The sequence below is a fragment of the Centrocercus urophasianus genome, unplaced genomic scaffold, assembly GCF_019232065.1.
Source record: "Centrocercus urophasianus isolate 14NV4802_14NV808 unplaced genomic scaffold, USGS_Curo_1.0 seq_11, whole genome shotgun sequence".
Taxonomy (NCBI): domain Eukaryota; kingdom Metazoa; phylum Chordata; class Aves; order Galliformes; family Phasianidae; genus Centrocercus; species Centrocercus urophasianus.
Window position 1 is genome coordinate 83271972 of NW_024884253.1, and position 21794 is coordinate 83293765.

General features: G+C 44.4%; 1 protein-coding gene across 1 annotated transcript in view; it reads right to left on the minus strand.

Moving 5' to 3' along the window:
* GFOD1 (glucose-fructose oxidoreductase domain containing 1) overlaps window positions 1-21625 on the minus strand; it is a 67064-nt gene extending 45439 nt beyond the window's left edge. Inside the window, exon 1 of the mRNA XM_042838202.1 lies at window positions 21373-21625. Coding sequence (XP_042694136.1) covers window positions 21373-21625 — 253 coding nt within the window. The remainder of the gene's footprint in view (window positions 1-21372) is intronic.
* Between the last annotated feature and the right edge of the window lie 169 nt (window positions 21626-21794).

Here is a 21794-nt window from a genome sequence, read left to right on the forward strand (position 1 = left end):
GACTGTGCAAGATATTTTTAATCCAGGCTTTTGGGTGACTTAGCAGCACTGGCAAAGGCCTGAATGGCATAAAGCATCAGTAGGGAATTTTACTGCAGAGTCTGCTCAAACTACATGTACTCACAGTTACACTATTCCTGCATGCATCAGTGAAGGGGAAAGAGCTTTAGCTATGCTTGTTACTCAAAATGCAAAATAAAAATAAAGAACAGAAAGTCTGTTGAAGTTTCACTATGTTTACCTAACCCACAAAAGCTTCTATAACTTTTTTTTTTTTTTTAAAGTCAAACCTGAAGAAAGTCCTGTGTGCTTGAAAGTTTTTTTTTTCCCAATTTCATCAAATATAAGATGCCATAGTTTCCATCCAGCTTGGGTCACCATGACTGTACACTGCCAAAAAGGAAAAGAATTTGCAGCAGAAGTTTAAACTCAATTCAAAAAGGGTATGAAGGTCTTAAAAGATTCTCTACTTCTGTATCACATATAGACACACACAAACACAAACAACTGATTTTTCCCAGTTCTTTTTTCTCCATTAAGTATTCCTCTATTAGGTTCACGTGCAGCTTTCAGCAATTGTTTCCCTGCAGCCATCATGAAGGGCAGCAAGACCTTATCATGCAACATCTCTGCCATGCACATTTTGCACAGCTGAGAATGCTGAGAGGCCAAACACTTCACCTGTGCTTCCACTGGTACTTATTCCCATTCTTGAAGGCAGGAGCAATTCTCAGACTACAGTCTGAAAAATAAGCCCATATAAATGCCAAAACTGCTCAAAATGGAGTAGTTACTGTCAGCCCAGGCTGAAGATACAGTACAGGTCTTAGCTCTTACAAGCACATGGGTTGGAAGGAGCATCAAAAGATCTGAGAAAGGAATAGGAATAGTTCTACCCTCCCACCACCACCTCCAGTTTATAATTCAATCCAGCTAGCACAGCAAGCCAAACCATATTCCCTGTATTTTAAGAATATGCTAATCAGTACATAACACCCTATTATCCACGCCTTCACAGGCCCCAACACATTTTAACTGAGATGGTAATTACACTGTAACCTACATGGACACGTCCAAACAGGGGAGCTATTTTCCACATATTAACTAATTTGTGGCAAAATCCTACCGCAGTCAGAGAAAAGCCGTACTTTCGGCACATGCAAGGTGATTACAGCAAGTTGTCTTATAAGCCTGAGAATTTGGAATCATTATGAAGTTATGTTTTTTTTTTTAAAATCATTATTACGTGATCATTGCTTTAAATATCTCTGCACAGTTTTCCAACCTGGTGCACTTCCATGATTTGGGCTGCGTCAATCTCAAGAGCAAACCACTGACACAAGGTCACTTTCTACCACCTCACGAAGATAATGCACTTATTTCTATTCCAAACCAAGACAGTTTGCTCCAAGGCAAATGTGCTTCTGAAAATTAGGTCATTTTTTGTGGTTCATCAAGTCCATTGTTTCCAAAAGTAAATAGCCATTATCCTTACTGATTGCATAATTGTTCTCCTTCCTTAAACCAAGGGCTTTGAAGATGAGAGGGGAAAGGCTGCCTTGCTCAGATAGCCTCAGTGGGAAAGAACAGCCTGCTCTTGTACTTGCAGGAAGACTCGCTCTTGTTTTCACTGCATTTAGGTTGTGTTTTGTTTCCCAGTTAGAATTACCAGAATTCAGAAGACTGAAGAACCATCCTGCAACCCTCTTGCAGGATATGGAAGCTGCCATACTAATCTTGCTATCTGTTCAAGTGTAGTTAAGGGAAGCAGAAGCCAGAGAGTTCAGGAAAAGGAGTACAGGTTAAGGAGACAGGCACCATAAGGAGGGCATGTGGGTGTTGAAACCTATTCTCTAATTTCCTTCTCATAGACAGTCATCAAATTTCCCCACAAAAGCACACAGATCCAGTCAAAAAGCTGCACTAAGCTATGCAGATATCTTTCACGGCATGGCACATCTGGGCAGAGGAATACATTTCACATTGGCAGTGTGGTAAAAGGAGCTTCCCAGCTGAGTTTAAGGCACTTGCAAAACCAGCTCTTGGGAGAACATACTGCATCTAACTTGGTAAGGCAGTTCTGGCCCCTCCCCTCCATGCTTTTAAACCGCTCACAGAGGAAGTTAAATTCAGCAGCCCAAGAAGGCTCAGTGTTTGCTTCCCTGCTCCCACTGCATATAGAAGCAGTGAGGCTGAGCATTTCTGGAAAATTCATCTGAGGATCCAGGCCAAAGCTGGCTGCAAGCACTGGGAACTCTTGTTGTCTCCTATGGACCCTGGTTCCATTCTAGGCTACCTCATCATCCCACAGACCAGTGTCCTTCAGTTATTTACTGCTCAAAGTTTTCAGTGTCAGAGTAGAGTAGAATGTATCATTATTTAAGATCATTTTCATAATGCCTGCAGTACCTTTGGGAATTCATTTTTTTTCTCCTCCAAATAGCAATGACTGAATTAAGCTGCTGCTTTCCATGGGCTACTTAAAAGATCAGTGGTCTCACTAAAAGAGTGCTTTCTAGCACCAGCCACACTGAATCATGCACTCTCACAAGTTTCACACTGAGCCCAGCTTAATTTGTCCAAAGAATCTGGGCAATTCAGTTAATGAGAAGTAGACACGCAACACTCCACTTACACAGAGCCTTGTGGAACAGCAGGTATCTGCGCCTTGTGCTCTATCACATATCAGCAAGTGACTCAGAAACTGCAGTCCAAAGGAGGATTTCATGCGTATTAACTGAACTACAAAGAAACATCTCAAGGAACAATGAGATGGCTAATAACTTTGAACCACCAAATCTACAGAATGCCATGTGACACACTGCAGGGAAGGATATCCAAAGATTGGTGCTGGTGCACATACTAGACGTAATTCTTTAAAGGGGTTTCTCCCTTAAACAAGGATGAAGATTTACAATGGTACTGGAGAGATAGAGAAGAATTAAAAACAAAAAAAAAACAAAAAAAAAACCCACAAACCAAAACAACTTCTGATTGTAATAATTTATTTTCCTGAAATCAAAACTGACCATTATTCACTCCTGTTCAGAGTTCATCGCTGCTTGTCATACAATTCAGGGTCGAGTTTCAGAAGCTGTCAAGTCTGACTAATGCAAATAGAGACAGAGCACTGCTGATAGGTACCAGAAAGGCATTAAGATGACATATTTACAACGACTGTAAACTAGATGCATGTTTCTGTATGAACCAGATCTAATGTGCCACATGTTCTTCATGCATTACATTTGGGTCTTGTAATACAAGAACTGCAGTTTATTGTTCTTGAATTTAAGGCTGGTGGGAGCATGAGACTGACATCCCCAGGGACCTGCACGTTGTTCTTGCACAGAACAGCAGCTATGATTTTTTTCCACAGAACTCCAGTCTAGAAAAGGACAAATACCTGAAAGTACAGGAGATTTGATTTCCTTGTTCATTCAGTCCTCAGCAATCCTTCCAGAGGAAAGCAGCTGCCAAGTTATTTCCAAGGGTCCACACAATTTATATTGTATTGGTACAACTTAGGGAGCCCAACTAAATGTCCCCAGCACCTAATATGGCTAGGCTAACACTTAGCAGAATCCCATTTAATCTAGCTCTCTTTAACACCCTCAAAGTGTTCATCAATAATATCTGTATATTTGAAATATCATGCCCAGCCACAGATTTCCTTACATTGCAAAATATGCAAGTTTCCTTGTATAGATCTTACCTTGCTCAAATACTTAAGCACACCTCCCAGAAAGGCCATGACGACCTCACAACAGAGTTCTGCCTTGATGCTGTAAAATTACAGCTTCAGTTCAGGACACAGAATTGCAAATGGTTTCCACAGAGCGCATGTTAATTTTAAGCAGCTACTCACCACCTCTTTCCATCAGCTCTCAAATACCACTAGAACATCCTCCAGTTGAACGGCAAGAGCTGTTAGACCAAGCTGGTCACTGAAGAGGTGAAAAATCACAGGTACTGTATATCTGCTCAATATGGCTGCGATCAATGGGCCTAATGGGTTCCAGCAGCATCCCATAGACCAGCTTCACACAGTAGTGTGAAAACACATCACGACCTGTTCAATGCATACAGTGGTAAAGAATTAAGTTGTAAAGAGTGAAAACACAACCCCTCAGTATTGCAGTTCCAGAAGTTTTGAGAAAACACATGGCAATTTTCTTGCAAGTGCTTCTTTCACAATCCATCCAGCTTTACATATTCAGCGTTATGTAGGCTTTAAACAGTTCAAAACCTCTGATGGGTCACCAATATCATATCAGAAGATGGACTGCAACCACACGCATCATATGGAGGCAGCTTCTCTGCTTTTTACCACACCATTTGAGTAAGACTCCTACTGGAACCCAAGTGTGACGGATTATCCACTTCCAAGCTTTTCCACCACAATGGTTTGACTCTCCAACCATTCCAAATGACTGTCAGTTGCACACAGTTCAAAAGATGATACACATCATTAATAAACGTCTTTCGACGTTGTTGCTGAAATTACACTATGACACACAAGTGCAGAAATCTCTAACAGAGGTGGATGTGAACCTGAAGAAGGGAAAATAAAGAACTGAAGAGAACTCACTGAGGTGTTAGAAATTGAAGTTATATTGGAATAATGGAGTTGAATGAAGATAGACTGACTGCAAAGGTCAGAGAGTCCTCCAGAGAAAGATTCACTTGAACTACAACCTTCTGAGGGAAAAAAAAAAAAAAGCAGAATCTCCAAGTGGGAAGAAAACATTTAAAATGAGATGCAACTCTGCTCTATGCAGGACATTGCTAGGTGACCTCAACAGTTCTGACTACTCAAGTGGCTGGAAATGCATGATGCAGCAGGAGTCTGACTGTTTGAGACAAACCCAAACCTAAATAGCTGTTTCCATGATAAATTCATTGCAGCTAATTCCAAAGATACAATGTGACTGGTTTTTCCAGTATGCCACAATTATGCCAGTTTTCTACCTGAACTTTTTTTGTTGTTTTTGTTTTGTTATGAATTGTGACTGTTAAAAGAAAGGGCAGTCATGGGAATAAGAACATCATGGCACGTCTGTGCAAGCTAAAATATCTACTGCTACACATAGAGTAATAAATAAAGCTTAGTACAATGCAATCAAATGACGACGTTAATCTGCTCTGTCTGATCATAGTATTTTCAGTGGGTTTTGTTCCTAGTACATTAAAGGTACAACAGCAGTAATCTCATGGCTTAAGATGGTAAAGTAAGCAGTGGAGCATGGAAAAGGAAGAAATTGCAATTTTAGCACTGTTTCTGGATTAAAACCAGAGAGAAGGATAACTACCAAAGAAGTCATCAAAATCTGAGCCTCCAGGAAGGACAAATACAGCGTGAGAAAAATGGCAGTGGCCACTGACTAGTTTTGGTTGATTTTTTGGGGCTTGGTTTTTCTTTGGCTACTCTAACCTATGCAACTCCATGTTTCTGCATCTACTTCGCTCCTTTGTAAAAACATGCTTCATGAAGAAACTGCACGCAATACCAAGCTCCTGCACCAACTTCTACACTAATGCCTCAGCAACCAATATGAACAAGACCAGGCTATGCCAGGTTACAATCAGCTGGGCTGCAACACCTCAGACTCAGCACCATAAGCCTGTTAAATGGATTTGCTGAATTCCTGCTGGGTGAGGTATGCTTTTTGCAAGGTTATGATTCAGAAATACACTGAAGCAGCTGATGAACGTGACAGTTATTTTTGTTTTTCACTGCAAAGACAGAGGAGGTACAAGGATGAGAAGCGTTAGGAGAAATGGGGTTACTGCACAGGTACACTTGTGTCTAAGCAACCTTTCCCTTCTGCATTGCTTTTGTGTGCTTTAACACATTTGGTCACACTGACTACCGTCTTCGAAACACAGCACTAACAAATCTTAAGTGAATTCATGTGGGTTTCCTGAAAGTACTCTGAAATCACTATGCAAACAAGAGGTAATCAACCTAATTATATCAGCAGCCTCTTCTCTCCACTCCACAAACAGCAGACCCTTCCCAGAGGGCCAGTCAACCAGGTGAAGCAAGCAACCACAATTCTGCACATCCCAGCCCAATGGAGGAGGGTGAGTGCTTGCCAAGTTCGTGCATAACATATAATTTGTCTGTGCAGCTCCAGGGACACGGTTCAAATCAGCTTGTGGTCTCTGAAATTATTTTCAGTACACTTGGCCAGTCTCTTTAGTAGGCAAATCAAATTTTGAAATTCTCTGTGCTCAGTTGAGGCTTTCACTACACGAGCTAGAAAAAAAGGAGATGTGATTTTCTGGCCACTTCAGTTTCATGCTGGTGTTACTTGACCGACTACAGCAGATTTATTCTTCGCATACACTGCTGTGACACAGCAAGGTTCAAAGATGGCTTAACAGTATACAGGGATGTACCAGCATTCAAAAACGAGTCACCAGAAGATCAAACTGCACGTAATGTCATCAATGCCTCCCAAGCAGATGGCTACACATGAAGATCACAGAAAAGACTAAACAAGCCTTTTCTTCAATTTTCTATGGGTGGAGTGTGAAATAATGAAGGACCAGCACAAGAGGGAGAGGGTGAAATCACAAAATACTCCTCCACCCTACAGAAAAATCTTCTTAAATTCTGGCTCTTAGGCCAGAGGTTTGACCCTAGGGGATAGAGAATCACTACGTCAATGCAATAGTAGAAGCAAATCTTGAAATGTAATGTGCACTCTTTCTTGTAAATCCTATCTAATCCAAAATAACTTGCATGAGAACAACTTGGATAAGACGAAACCAAGAGAAGAAAAACATACTTTAACTATACAGAGTCATGCAAACTCAAGAAATAGCCATGTTAGGAAGAATCTAAGCTGCTCCCTTGGGCCAAGCCAAGCAAGCCAGTGACAGGTCCCCTAGCTCTCTACTTCAAACCTAGGGTTCAGAAATGTGGCAGCACATGCACAGAACTGAGTGAGAGATGGACAACCCTCAACTAGCTGTAACTGACAAGCTTCTCAGCAATTTTTAGTTCAAGGACCACCGGGCTGTTCCAAAAATAAATCAATAAAATTGTTTTGCTCTCAGTTCCCCATTTGTGTCTTCTGCAACTGTTTAAGTATTAAGCTAAAATAATCATCGCATTTTTCCCTCTTGGGAATTTAAGAGAAAGTAGGTGTCTGAGGACAATGTGATGGCACCTCACATGAGCAACATCACAGGATTTGATTTTTCTTCATGTAAAACATCATCCACATCCTCACAGCTGTGTTTGGTTTTTTTGTTCAAGTTATACTCTTTAATTCACAAAGTGGAAAGCCTGCCCCAAGAAAAGAGTTCTGCCATGCATTCACTCTCCAGAGACTAATAGCACATAAAAGCTTCAGGAAGGATTCACGAGGACCTAAACACCTTTCTTCCATTCATCTCATTCCCCTCCAGACACAAAGCCCTTTGCATGTAGTTAAGGCACGACCTTAAGCCTTGTCTGACCAAAGCAGAAGTACTGAGCAAATAAAGCCCCACGTTGCTTGCTGCCCTTCTGCACTGGGGCCTAACTGAGCCACAGGTAATTCTAACAACTCAACTCCTACAAAAAATTTGTTGCCTTCCAACCACTTGAAGGGAACTCCCAAAGCTCTGGAAATACACTCAACTATGGTGTGGAATAGGAAATTCCAGCTTGGGCCTCCAAAAATGATGTCACGAAGATGCTCTTAGCAGCACTATTTATTTATAAATCATTGGAGCATTTAACTCCAATTAAATGCGACAACAAGTAAGTTTGTGCACTGCTGCTGGAGCATCTCTCCTGTGAAGGGAAGCTGAGGGAGCCAGGGTTGATCAGCCTGGAGTAGAGAGGCTTCTAAGGAGACTTCACTGAGGCCTTCCAGCACCTAGGGGGATCTACAAGAAACCCGGGGAGGGACTGTCAGGGATCAGAGTGACAGGACAAGGATAATGGCTTTAAACTAAAAGAGGTTAAATTTCAAAGAATTTGTTCAGAATATTCAGTCTAGAGGGTGATGAGGTGATGGTAAAGGTTGCCCAGAAAAGCTGTGGATGCCCCATCACTGGAAGGTTCAGTGCTGGTTGGATGGGGCCCATAACCCTGCCCACAGCAGAGAGCTTGGAACTGGGTGGTCTTTAAGGTCCCTTCTAACCCAAACCATTCTGTGATTCTACAGTAATGCCTGCTGCACAGCTGAAACAGACAGTAGGCAAACCACTGCCAGAACCAGACAGCATAACACAGGTCTGGCTAACAGACAGAGCCCTGCAGTGCCTCACAGGAGCTGGGTGACAGCTGAATGAGGCAGATGGCAGGGCTATGACACAGAGCTGAGGGCAGCAAGTGTGACCAAGTCTCAACAGAGCTCTGCTCAATGCTGCTCCCCTTCCCAGAGAATAGAAGCGAAGATTTGCCCTGGAGCCCAAAATCCACATCTGAGGTTTCAAACTATGTTTACCCACTCTCTTATAGGCTGAATTGTCACCAGCTAGGCCACGCTGGCTGGTGCACTTCAGCAACTGAGGCAAGAAGCAGACAGCTTACATAATTGAAAGGACTTGAGTCTGGGCAACTTCTGATGCATCTCCACGTCACATCAAGCCAAACAGATCTCACTGGCTTTGGCAAAATCTGAAGTTATTCAGCAAGGTTCTTATTAAACATCTGGTGGCTTAGTGATGCTGAAGCAGATATTCACTGCCACTGCTTAATAAATAACATCCTGTAACTATGCTCAACTTCTCTTTGCCCTCTTTCTCTTCTAAGAACTGCTAACTTTTCATATGTCACTGCTACAGAGATATCTTCAGTAAGCTGCCACATTTGGTGCCTAAATTGATTTCTGCCAAAGCAGGACACTGCTTGTCATGCATGCCCTGCACATGGAAATTCAAATTGGAGCCAGTGGTGCCAGGCAAGTCCCTTTATTTCTCAGTCAAATCTATGAAGTTCATTTCCACAGGGAGAGAACTTACATGTAGAGCACCTTCCTCAGGTAAGCTCTAGCTAGTTTGCAGAAAGAAAGTTAGAAGATGCAGACCACTTTAACTACTTTTTTAAAGCACTTTTACTTCCAAGGAATGTTCATTAATTCACTGTATATCAGTTCTGGAGATGCTATAGCTCCCACTGAATTCTTTCCCATCAAATTCAGTTATGTCTTCCTCCACTCCAGCATCCCTTCAGGTTCTCCCTTCCCCAGCACAACGTAAGCCCTGCCCCAGGACCAGCTGAGGCCACCTCCTCCCAGTTGCATCCCATCACCCACTCCTAGAGACAATTTTGGGGCAACTTCCGCTCAGTTTGAGGATGAGCAAATACAAGAGGGTAAGGAAGCAGGAACGCAGCCCACAGCCATCTAGGAAGTGAGCAAAGGAGTGCTCTGAACTGCTGACACAGTCACCAGCTACAGCATCCTTCTTCTGTTTGCTGCAAGTTGTGCTGCAGCAGCACTGCGCTACACCTCTCCTACTCCCTCAGCACACTCACTTCTCACAGACCTTTCTTCAGCTGGTTTCCTCTGGCCATGTTTGTCAGCATTACAGGTCTCCATTTCAACTTTCCACAGTCATCTTTCTTTCTGTTTCTAACCAGGGAGGTGCCTCATACTCAGGCCCCGAGGACAGCCCCTGAAACACATCCTCCTTTTCCAGTCAGATGTTGTCTCATGGTTCCTAGCTCTGGGTAAGTGTGTATTTTCAAAGATGAGAAATGCCAAAGCATATTACCCACTTTCAATGTGAGGTTTTACAAAGAGATGGGTATAGCCTCCCACATTTGCTTCACATTCAAGGAACCTGCAGCAAGCATCTGGCTCTTGCAAAAGGAGACAAAGAAAAGACGTGAGCCTGCATGGCTTCTATGCCTTGTACAGGGATGTAGGGACAGCTTGCGCTGTCAGTGATCAAAGCCCTGGACATGTTCTGCCCTTAGTACTGCTTTCAAATGAAGGTAACAAGTCAAATGGCAGATGCTGAATAAGAAAACCAGCCATGCAAAAACAATACTGTATTTTCTGTTCTGGCAAAAGCTTGCTGCTGCTTAAGCTCTACAACAGTTCAGTACTCACAGGTTTCACTACACATTTCCATCATGAATGGCACTCTCCTTACCCCAATTCCAGCGTTTACAGATTAACCACGTGCTCCAACATGAAACTTGGCAATTAAGGTATCAGCCATAAAGCAAACATTACACACAAAAAAGGTATCTGTTTAAAAAAACCACTTTATCTAGTCCTTTTCTAATATCACAGAAATCCCAGGACAATGCAACTGATTGGGTTTGGCTTCTCATTCTGTCTAACCCTATGTTTGGTAGCATACTAGTTTCTTTGGAGGTCTGCAACAAAACAGTCACAGCTAGAAAGCAAGCAACTTCAAAGACACAACTTTCTGCCAGTAACAAATGAGAAGCTTTCAAAGCCTTCTTATTTCAAGCACGCAAAAGTTCTTTTAGAGTCCTCAGTACTACCCAAACTCTAGGTGGGCCAATTTGAAAGGTCTGCAAAGTCTAAGTTCAACAGAAACACAGAACAACTTAAGTTGGAGGGGACCTTAAAGACCACCTAGTTTCAAGCCTCCAGCCGTGGGCAGGGCTGCATCCATACTGCCCTTGAATGCTTTCAGGAACAGGGCCATCCACAGCTTCCCTGGGCAGCCTGTGCCAGTGCCCCACCAGACCTTTCAGGAATTGACTTTTAAAGCATGATGCAGTAGAGTCTTCCTGGTTGCCTCTCACCAAATAATAGTCATCTCAGCACTGACAACTTAGTATACTGACTGCCAATTGGACAACTGCATGTATCCCCCTGCTTTTCAGCAAAAGAGACACAGGACAAGCTGTCTAAGGGTCAAGGCACCTTCCAGTCATAGTAAAATCTCTTGTCAGAGCTCTGAAAAAAGAACAGAAGAAAAGTATCTTCACAGTTCCACATTAAGGGCTATAGGTCCTGTGAAATTAGGAACCAGATGCACACAGATTCCTGACCCCAGCTCTCCAAGTTCTTCACTCTGCATCTTCATAATTCGATTCAAAACACGGGAAGAATAAACTGCATCCATATATTCATGGGGAAAAGCCTGAATTGCATTATCTTGCAGGTAGATAGAAGTATGAACACCAAAGATTAAATTCTTTAAGGAAATCTAGAGGTAAATCTCAGCTATTGTTACTCACATGAGCCACGGTATTTTAATTAATATCCTAACCACTGCCCACATCAATCCATCTCTCATACTCTTGTAATTACAGGTTTAGAGACTGGAACAGCACAGCTATATCAAAACTCAGGCTCACAGTATGGTTTTCCAATTTGAGGTGCAAAAGAGTTTGTCTTAGTCTCATTTTCTGTTCTATATAGTTGCAGTCATTTCACAAGCCTCATACTCCAGCACACAGCTATCCAAAGTGTGTTCTAAGTAGAGATTTTGATACATGTAAGAATATACATGTATAGTCACTCTCATTAGAACCATAAGACAATAACTGACATGATGTGACCAATTCCACCACGCAGTTGCCAGCTTTATGCACCACCCAGCCCATGCATAACTTAGGCTAGCATCACAAGATCAGGAAGAAAGTTTTAAATATTGAAAGTATTGGTCATTATTACCTTGGTGGCATTGGTAGAGGTGCAAGCACCCAATAATGTCAAGCAGGAAACTTTATCAGTGTGTGTGAATTCTGAAAATATGCAATTGTCTTGAATATAGAGTGAAAGCCATGTCCTGCCTTGATAAAATACATTCTTGGTAGCCAAACAACAGTTTCTTATTCTTCTACGCTATCAAATTAACCTCACATCTTAGTCACTTCCCGAACAGCTAACTTTTATTCATCCTTTTCAACAAAAGAATATATGAGAATAAGCAGTAAGTAAGCAAAAACCTCAAAATCCTCTCCCTTCCTTCCCCCACCCATTACTGCAGAGCTCACAAGGTCACTCAATACTGCACTTGTTGCAGTGTATTTCAGATGCTTCAGGAGAAGTTTTAATGCCTCGCCAAAAGGTAGATTTGATGGATCGTCCCAGTTTCCCTTTGAGCACCAAGTGATGGGAATGTTTTTAACAGCTCTGCCTCCCTACTAACCTGGGGAAAAGCAGATGCAGACAGAAGGAAAGGTCTTGCATGTGGTTGTTGGCAGCTCAATTCTATTTGGTGCAAACTCCTTTTAAGTACAGTTACAGAACACGGAGAGAGACTGCAGCAGCCACCAGCACTATGCTGATTTTCACCCAGCATCCTCAGGTTATTCTGCCCGAATGAGAAGGCCATGAGCAAACAGTCTTAAAAGACAGAACAGGACTGAAAAATACCCTTCAGGTAGTTGTAGAGAGCAGTAAGGTAACTCTTCAGGCCTACTTCTCTCCAGAGTGAACTATCCCAGCTCCCTCAGCCACTCCCCATAAGACTTGTGCTCCAGACCCCTCACAGTTTCATTGCCTTCTGCAGACATGCTCGAGGGTCTGTGTCTTTCCTATAGTGAGGGGCCCAAAACTGAAGACAGTACTCGAGGTGCAGGGCTGAATACAGGGGGATGATCACTTCTCTGCTCCTGCTGGCAACACAATTTCAAGCCAGGACACCACTGGCCTTCTTGGCGACCGGAGCATCGACAATCCTAGGTCCATTCCAATCCTAGGTACCACACAATCTCCCAGCCACTCTCCCCCAAGCCCATAGTGATGCCTGGGGTTGTTAAGGTCAAATTGCAGGACCCAGTACTTGGTCCTGTTGAACTTCATCCCACTGGCCTCAGCCCAGCCAACCAGCCAGTCCAGATCCCCCTGCAGGGCCACCCTAATCCCCACAGAGATTGACCCTTCCTGCCAACCTGGTGTCATCTGCAAATTCACCGAATGTGCACTCAGTGCTCTCATCCAGGTCATCAACAAAGATAAATATCTTTGTACACTTAAACTCTACTCAACAGCAGCTACAAATCTGAACTTCATCACAACCTTGAGCAACGGCTTAAACTGATGTATTTGCAAGCAGCATTGCATACGTTCATGCTACTGCTGATCACTCAAAAGTTAAAAAAAAAAAAAAAAAAAAAAAAAAAGCAACTCCTCCCTCCAGCCCAGCCAAACCCTCCTTGTTTGCTGAAGAAAAGGTTTTCCCGGTCTGCAATATACCACGGAGAAACTCCCATTAAAAACAAATACACAAACCTCCCAGCTGCTGATCTATCACTGCTCACAGAAAACTGAATTCATAATATTTTTTATAGCATCTGTTAAATACAGGACGGATACTGAGGTGATTACTTGCAACAGCAACCTCCAGAATATTCAGTGCCAAATACAATTCCACAGCTCAACACTGCCACTGATCACTGCCAACTGTGAATATTCCCCGAAGAAGAAAGTCCCTCCAAATTCCTGCATTTCCTTCAGAAGCAGCTTTGCTCCCTCTGCACAGTGGGAAATATCTGGGGGAAGCAGCCCTCAGAAGGGATCACTCGATCTACGTGAGCAGATCTGCAGTTTCTGACAGCAGCACTCATAGTATCAATGCAGATTTACATGAAGAGTCGCAAGGCTAACGGCATTATGATCAAAGACAGATAAATCTACTAACCTACACCAAGTCAAACCACATGGGCAAACAGATGAGTACTTACAAGATGCATTCATCAGAGAGATGACTCACAAGCATAAGACCTTGCTCAGTTCAGGCACACAAAGTATCAGAATGCTTTTTCCTAAAGGTTAGATGATGGAGTCCAGCAAAAAAAATGACTAGCAGCATTAACATTCCAGGTACTTGGCTCTCAGAAACTATGCTAGCAGTCACAAACCACATCCAAACACACTTTGGTTATTTTAGCAAAGTAGGACGTCACAATTTGAGCATCTCATCACAGTAATCTTTAAGCAGAATTCTTTAGCAACATCAGCAATGAGTTCTACCTGCAAGTCAAGGATACGAAGCACAGGTCACCTTCATATGTGTTTGGAAAATGCTGTATTTTGCATTCACAAGCTAATTTCAGGGACTACAGTTACTGCTCTGCCTTAGAAATGAGTCTTTATCAAAGCACCTCATCTTCTCTAATCATAAAGCATTTTTCCCAACAAGTTCCCTCAAAGAAATTAACAAGTCACAAAAGAACTCAGCAAGTACCATTACACTCATTGGCCAATCGACTTTCACAGGCTGGGGCTCATGTTTCTATTCACCTCTGCTCCAAACACTTTCACTCCTACAGTCATGCCACCATAACATGTTCCACAAGCACAACCATACCAAGTTGTGGAATCACACAGATGTAGCTTAGTTTCATTTAACTGTTTTTTTTTTTTGTTGTTGTTGCTGAACCAGTGCAAGTGCAGTTTGCATGCCAATTCCTACTTACATGAATTATTACACCCAACAAATATTCCCTGTAAGCAATCAGGGACTTTCTCTTCAAGAAGACAACCAAAGTCAGTGAAGATTTGCACAACGGTGTCCCAAGACTCTTCTCAATCAGTTCCTGCATGGACACAAACGCATCTTTGTTTGGAGGACACATTTTTGCAAGGCCAACCTGCTCTCCCTGCTGTGTGGCTGATTTTCCTCCAGGCCACCACAGATTCTCAGTAACATCAACTATTTCCTCTGATTCAGCAGAGCTTTACTGGCATTCACAGTGGAGTAAGCAACATCAAAATCCGAGCTATTAAATGCCTCTTTCAGAGATACATTTCTAACATTTATTTTAATGTACGTGAGCTTGACTAGCATTATGGACAGCAAAGCACTTTCCAGATGTTCTCTAAGCAATTATCTCACCCCTTTCCTACTCTCACATAAACCAGTAGCAACTGCATTGTCTTTTATGGATGGAGGAAGTAAAGGAAGGGGAGGAACTTCCAGGAATTTTTTAATTTAAATATTTTTCATCTGAACACTACTCAACTTTTAGGCACATAAATGTACATATATGTGTATATTTATACGTGCAAATGTAAGTGCATAATGCACATGAATAAATACCTAGAGAAAGAACTGTGAGTGCTCAATTTAGTCGTTTCACATTTTTAAGCAACATCAATTCAGCAGTAAGGATAACTACTATTTTATGGTTCTGTCCTTGCTTGACTCTTTGGATTTTGAAAAGCTCTCTATATTAAGGCCTCTCATTAGTTATGTAAAGCCCAGTACCCTAGAGACAATATTTAATTCAACCATGACCTCTCTTCTGGGCATTTCCTGGCAAATAACGACCAGATGGAAGAGCTAGAGCTGCCAAACATTCACTGCAAGGAAGTGCCAAAACAAGGGTCTTTATTGCTGATAAAAGCCATGGAAACATCAGAATGCAAAACAAAGCTGTTACCTTTTCTTCCACCCCCATCTGCTTCACTAAAGCTGTAACTGCTGTTGCAATGGAATTGAAGGCATCACTTTATACCCTGAAGTTAAAATCAGACACAGATGCAAATGACCAAAATTATCTTGAACCCTGTGTTAAATCTTTATCTTATATCACTGACGATCATCAGACCCACTTATGTACCTCATCTGCCAGTTTCTCTCACCATGTTCTCATTTTCTGTGTTCATCACCACACTGAGACCTAGGAGTTACGCCTCATGAATAACTTCCATCAGTAGCCCCGGCTGGGCTGAAATGAAGGCTGCTATGATCTCTTCACAAAAGAGGGGATATACCCAATGTGATCCCATCCTCAGCAACACCATAAGACTCCTGTTAATGTGTGAGTCAGACTGCTGACTTGCACATTACTAAAATCTGTACTTACACCACCTTGGATGCCATTCCACTGCAGCTACAGGAGACACCTATAGCACTCAAGGTTAGAGGGCAACTTTTTAAGCTTTGTTATGCGTACAATAACAAGGAAGGTTGATTCTGTGCAATGCTGGAGTAACGAGGGCAATCGGTGCCAGTTCTACTATGCAGTGAGGCTCAGTCTCCCCTGCTCTTCACCCCATTTTTAGAGTAGCCACCTTCTGAACAAATACAGAAAAAATCTTTAAACCCTTTGGGGCTTTTGCTCAAAGGCCTTCAAGCTCATACTGACCTGAAAGCCAAACTGCATTCCTCCCAGCAGCTGCAAAAATAAATCACCTGAACTGATGCATCACCAGCCTTCGCAGAGAGTACAGCTATTCAGTGTCACTGAACAGCCCAAGCTGAAAGGGACCCATACGGACCTTCCAGCCCAACTCCTGCCTCTTATATCGTGGTTCCAGACCTGCCCCCAGTGCTGGAGGTACAGCCACACAGCACAGAACAGAGGGGACAGCCCCCCCCCTCACCCAGCGGCAGTGCTGGGCCTGATGCACCCTTGTCACCTACCAGAACCCCTTGATCCCTTTCTGCAAGGCTTCATTCCAGCCTCTCATCCCCCACTGCACGTGGTCAATGACTGCCCAGTCATCCCTAGATGGCCAAGATCTCTATGCAAAGCCTCTCTATCCTTGAAGGAGTCAGTGTCATCTCCTTGATTCAGTATCATTTGCAAATGATGCTAAATAGAACTGGCTCTATAATGTACCAGTACAGTCAGAGCTGGACCACACTTGTAGTAAAGACAAATTCATACCAGCTAAATGCTCTGCATGTACATGCAAGTGGCCGTTTGCACCTCCACAGGAGAAAGAAATTATTAAGGGTGAAGAATGGCACACACACTAGCTGGACTTCTAATGGCCATGGAACTTTTATTACATTCAAGAAATCGTAACCCTAGCAGTCATAATTATACCACTACAAAATCTATGTGCAGACCAGGCCTTAAATCAATTTAGGGAACATAATGAGGGATTGTTCCTTACATAGCTATTTAAATAAATTTGTTTAAATCAAGTCTTATGACCAGAGATCATTTTTCTGTGAGGACTGCGGTTTTGTTGCATGCATGCATGCTGACCTTGTAAATTAGGTCTCTGACTTTGACAGCTCACTCACGTAAGCTGCAGGGTTATTAAACAAGTAACAAAAAATACACAGCAGGGTAAAAGCTTCTGCTTTGGTGGTTTGAGGAAATCAGTACAATTCTTAGCAACTCCGGATAACGCTGTGGCAAGCTGATATTAACAGTGAAGGGTGTTGTTGCACTGCAGCAGCTTGTGGAAAACACCAGCCCTGGCTGCCTGGAATTTAACTCCATTTTACTCCTTGGTGCTTTGCTATCACTACTGCTAAATGGACAAAAATCTATTGTATATACAGAGAAGAGGGCAATAAGCTGCAGTATGCCTCAGCATGATTTAGGTCTCAAATAAGCAGACAGTTCAGTGCGTTCAGGCTCAGCTACCCACCTCTGGAGTCACATGGCAAATCTCTGTTATGTGGTGTCAGACTTGAGCATTAAGAGGTCTTTAGAGGAGAGTAGAAGCAACACTGGGAAGCCTGAAAACTGTTCTTTTATTTGTCCAGGAGATTCTCCTTTCTCTGCATTTATCTATGCATTCTTTGTAAACTCCTTTAATGAAACACCTCCCCAAAGCTGGAAACTCCAGGAGCAGGACCCAATTCCTTCACCTGCTGAAGAGTTGCCGAGCTCACTCTGACAGTCCTTTATGCTGACAGGTTGTATAGGTAAAGGACAAGTCCCAAACCCAGTAACGTGGAAGAAAGTCATTGCAGTAAGGGTGTGAGCAAGGACCAGTCAACCCAGCACTGCAGCACATGGAACAGTGGCCACTACAATTAAGAACAAAGGCACAGGGTCAAGAAAAACAATGACAAAATATCTATCCTCTGCCTTATAGGGCTCAGTCTGTCAGGGATGCTGTAATTTACTCCTGAAGTTAAATAACCACAATACTCTATACACAGCTAGAGCTAGAAACACACCTTTTCTCAGAACTTCTCTAGTCTTAGAAAGGAGGGTGCCCATGCCCTGGTACCCCACGCTGCTGTTCTAAGTGCAGTGACTGAGGGCTTGGGCAGGCATTTTTTTTTAGCCAAGGCAACCATAGGTAAAGTAACCTCTGATACAGCCTCACCTGGTGCAGCACTAGGATTTTGACCCCTGCTAGCTGCTCCTCAGCCTCAGCAAACCTGGGTGTGTCACTGCAATGAGAATTCAGTGCCCCAGCACCCCCAGTGCCCATACTGGGCATCTAAATCACGTTACCACCACAGAACCTGAACTGGCATTTACTTTCACCAGGAAAAAGTGGGAAAGTGCATTTGATCTAAAAGCCAGGAAGGAAACAAGGTTTTTTTTTTGTTTGTTTGTTTATTTTGTTCATTTTTACAATAGTACCTGAACAGTCATTTCTACCTTAACCGTCTTGTGCACTCAGTCCCAGGAGTTTCACAGGAACCAGACTGGAATTAAAGGTCTGCAGTACTGAAAAAAAGGCAATGGGAAAGCTGTGTACTATGTTCTGCTTCTTCTAAAATAGACACAGCCATCACTCTACCAAGATGAAGGCTTGCAGCTGCCTGCCAGCACACTCTTTGGACTCACTTTCTCATGTCTATCATGGGAGAAAAGAGCAACAGTGCCGTTCCTTCCCAGCTCTGCAAACTGAAGATAGGCAGCACTGCATCTGACTTTTTCTTTTGCAGTAAGATGCCCATAATTCACTTTTAATACGTTGCAAAGTCGCTTGCCTTCCAAGCACAAGTGCTTGCTCTGTTCAATGTCATTGCTTGTCAGGCAGTTTTAAATTCAATATTGCGGGATAAATATTACATTGATATTCATAATTGTGATAGTATCTTACCTTAATAGAGGGTCTTAGCACATCATAAAACGTGCATCACAGAAGCTGTTCCACAGCTAGAACCCGGTAACCTCTTAATAATTTGTATGAGTGAGTGCAAAGGAATGTGTACGTGAATTACAGATTACATCAGATCTGTGAATTACTCCAGCACAGGTGATGTTTCTTTGATCTCAGGGGTAGGCCCAGCAATACTCTGCCAGCATTTCATCACCTCCAGGCTCCCACAAACACCTTCCAAACGACAGGCCTGTACCACCTGTCTGCAGGAGCCCAGCAGCACAATTTATGCCTCTTTATTCATGAAGATGTTCCCTCATGACCATGATCAAGTACAGAAGCACTGGTCAGCAAACAAATTTAAGTGCTCTTAAGAGGAACGAGCTGCACAGGGCTGGGAAAGTTGTACTCTGCCTGCACAGTCCCCAGGCAGAACAGACTCCTACCAGGTACTACTGCAACATAAACATTTCAAAAATAATGCTGTGCAGACACGGCTGCAAGTATGCAGCAGACACTTAGCATGTAGCTTAGTGCTTCTGTCCATGGCTGAACATGAGAGGAAGCAAAAACAGGCAGTAGGTTACCATCTCCAGAAACATGCTTGAATAACATCTGGCATTTAGTGCCAGTGCAAAGCATAAGCGTTCACAAGAACCTTCACAATAAATTCTTTTCAGTTAAACTGACTTGACTCAAGTACCAAAGCAACAGAAGCACAGAAATGGCTGCAGCTTTCCCTAAAACAGACATGAAATGCCATCAAGGGCTTCTCAGCTCCACCTGCAGCAATCACTTCAAGTGATGCAGCAGCTACTCAGTCACATGGTGCAAATTCCAGTGAGCATCTGAAGAAAGTCATATTTAATTGACTCAGTTAAATATGGTAGGGGGATTACGCTGACAATTTCTAATGAGGTGGAGGCTTGCTCTGTACCAGGATCTCTTCTGATGCTAAACACAAGGGTTCTGGTGACACACTGTGTGTCTGCATGTGAACCCATCCCCTTTCCTGGCCAGGTCTGAGACACAACTGCATTGCTGGTGCACACAGGCAGGGTGAAAGCAGAACGATGCTAGCAGACATGCTGAACATTTCTGCTCAGTGAGAAGGGAAAACATCCTTACTCAACACTCAGACCGGTTTCTAGGCTCACCCAAATATTTAAGTGCAGATCCTTCCTGATTACCAAGCAGCAAGTCAGCTGAGAACTGCAGAACAGGCCCCTGAACTGGATCTGGCTCTGTTTGTAACAGAGATAAGCAGAAGACACCAGTGGAAAAGTTATCAGGAGGGAAATAGAGCTTTTAAGCTTGCTATTTTCTCCCTCCCTGCTTCCAGGAAGCTACAGTTTGGGGGACTTCCTGAACCAAGGCTGAATTCACACTTTTGCATTGTAGTAGTGGTTGAAGGGCTGGGCCACCATGCCCAGAATAAGCATAAAGCAGCAATACGTGCCTGTATGTCACAGCACTAGCAACAACAACACAACCACACGCTTCCTGTGGCACTGTTTGAGCACACAGCTGTGAGGACACCTGCCTGGCCCCACACCACCTCCAGTGCCCACACCAGGAAGAAGGCAGTGGGCTGAAGGCACTGAGAACTCACAGTACAAACACAGGCACACGATGGAAACCCACTGGCTGCTGCCCCAGGCTCTTGCTTTTTGATAGCAAAACCTCTTTGCCTGAAAACAGCGCTTCTAGCAACAAGGGACTTCAAAAAGCAAAATATAGGTTAGGAAAAAAAAAATGGAGCCCACAGCTTTCCAGGACACATATGCCTCTCCCCACATGGAAACCAGATCAGGGTGTATCAATGAACAACACTGGCTTTCTTCAATCTCCTGCAATGCAGGACATCACTTTCAGCCCTCTTGAAGACGAGGTTCTATGAATAGAACCTCTGGTACAGCTGCCCATGTCCTACCACTGGCCGCCACACAGTGCTTCGTGCACGAAGCCCCAGGAGGAAAACAAACATACCAAAGAAAGAAGGATGTGGTATTGTTTTTTTTAAAAAAGACCCACATCCTTTCCTTATCATAAGAAGGAACTGTTCACGCTGGTCAGAGGACCCTGAAGTCCCACTTGATAAACGCCAAGCCCAGCGGCAGGCAGAAGGCAGCACCGGGGCGAGCAGGCACAGAGTGGGGAGGAAGTGAAGGGAGAGCGGCTGCTCGGGAAGCACAGCTCCCATCCCTCGCTGCCACCTGCTTCGACACACCACAACTTCCATTTCCACGAAATTCAAATTAAAATCGAGCGGCAGACATTACTCTCCGAAACAACAGGGAGACAGGGGCCGGTTAGTAGGTGTTACTACCTCTACAGCAGGCAAACACGCGGCACCGGAGTAGCCGGAGGAAAGCAAACTGAAGAGGAGGCTGAAAGAGAACCGGGCACGGCTGTTCTCCCAGCGAACACCTTTTTGTTTCAATTCTTTCGCTCCGTTGCTAGCAGATTGCATCAGCGAGCTACGGGCTCAGCCACACCGCTTCCCAGCATCATTCGCAAGCCCAGCACGCGACGGGGAGCGGCTACAGACGCTCGGAGAGGGACGAGGCGCAGCGTCACCTCGGGTCCCCCGCGATCCTCCGCCCGCCCGCCCTGCCCCGAGCCGGGCGCTCCCCCGGGCACCGCCCGCAGCACCGCGGCCGCGGGGCCCCGCACTCACCCAGCGTCTTCACGGCGACCTGACGGGTGAGCGGCGGCGGCAGGTTGACGCACACCAGGTCAACGTCCTGGTGCAGCAGCACCTCGTCGATGCGGCTGGTGTGGAAGGGCACGCTCATCTCCTTGGCCAGCTCCTCCGCCTCCTCGGCCGTGCGGCCCCACAGCGCCTTCACCGCGAAGCCCTCCGCCTGCAGCAGCGGCACGATCACCCGCGCCGTCAGCCCGGTGCCGAACACCCCCACGCCGGGCAGCATGGCGGCGGCGCGGGCGCACGGCCGCCCCCCGCTCGCCCTCAGCGCCGCCCGCACCCGAGGGCGGCCGCCGCGCGGCTGGGAAGGGGACGCGGCTCCCGCTGCTCCCCGCTGTCAGCGGGCCTCGCCGCCGCCCCGCGCCGCCTCAGCAGCGCCGCCATGCCCCCGCCAT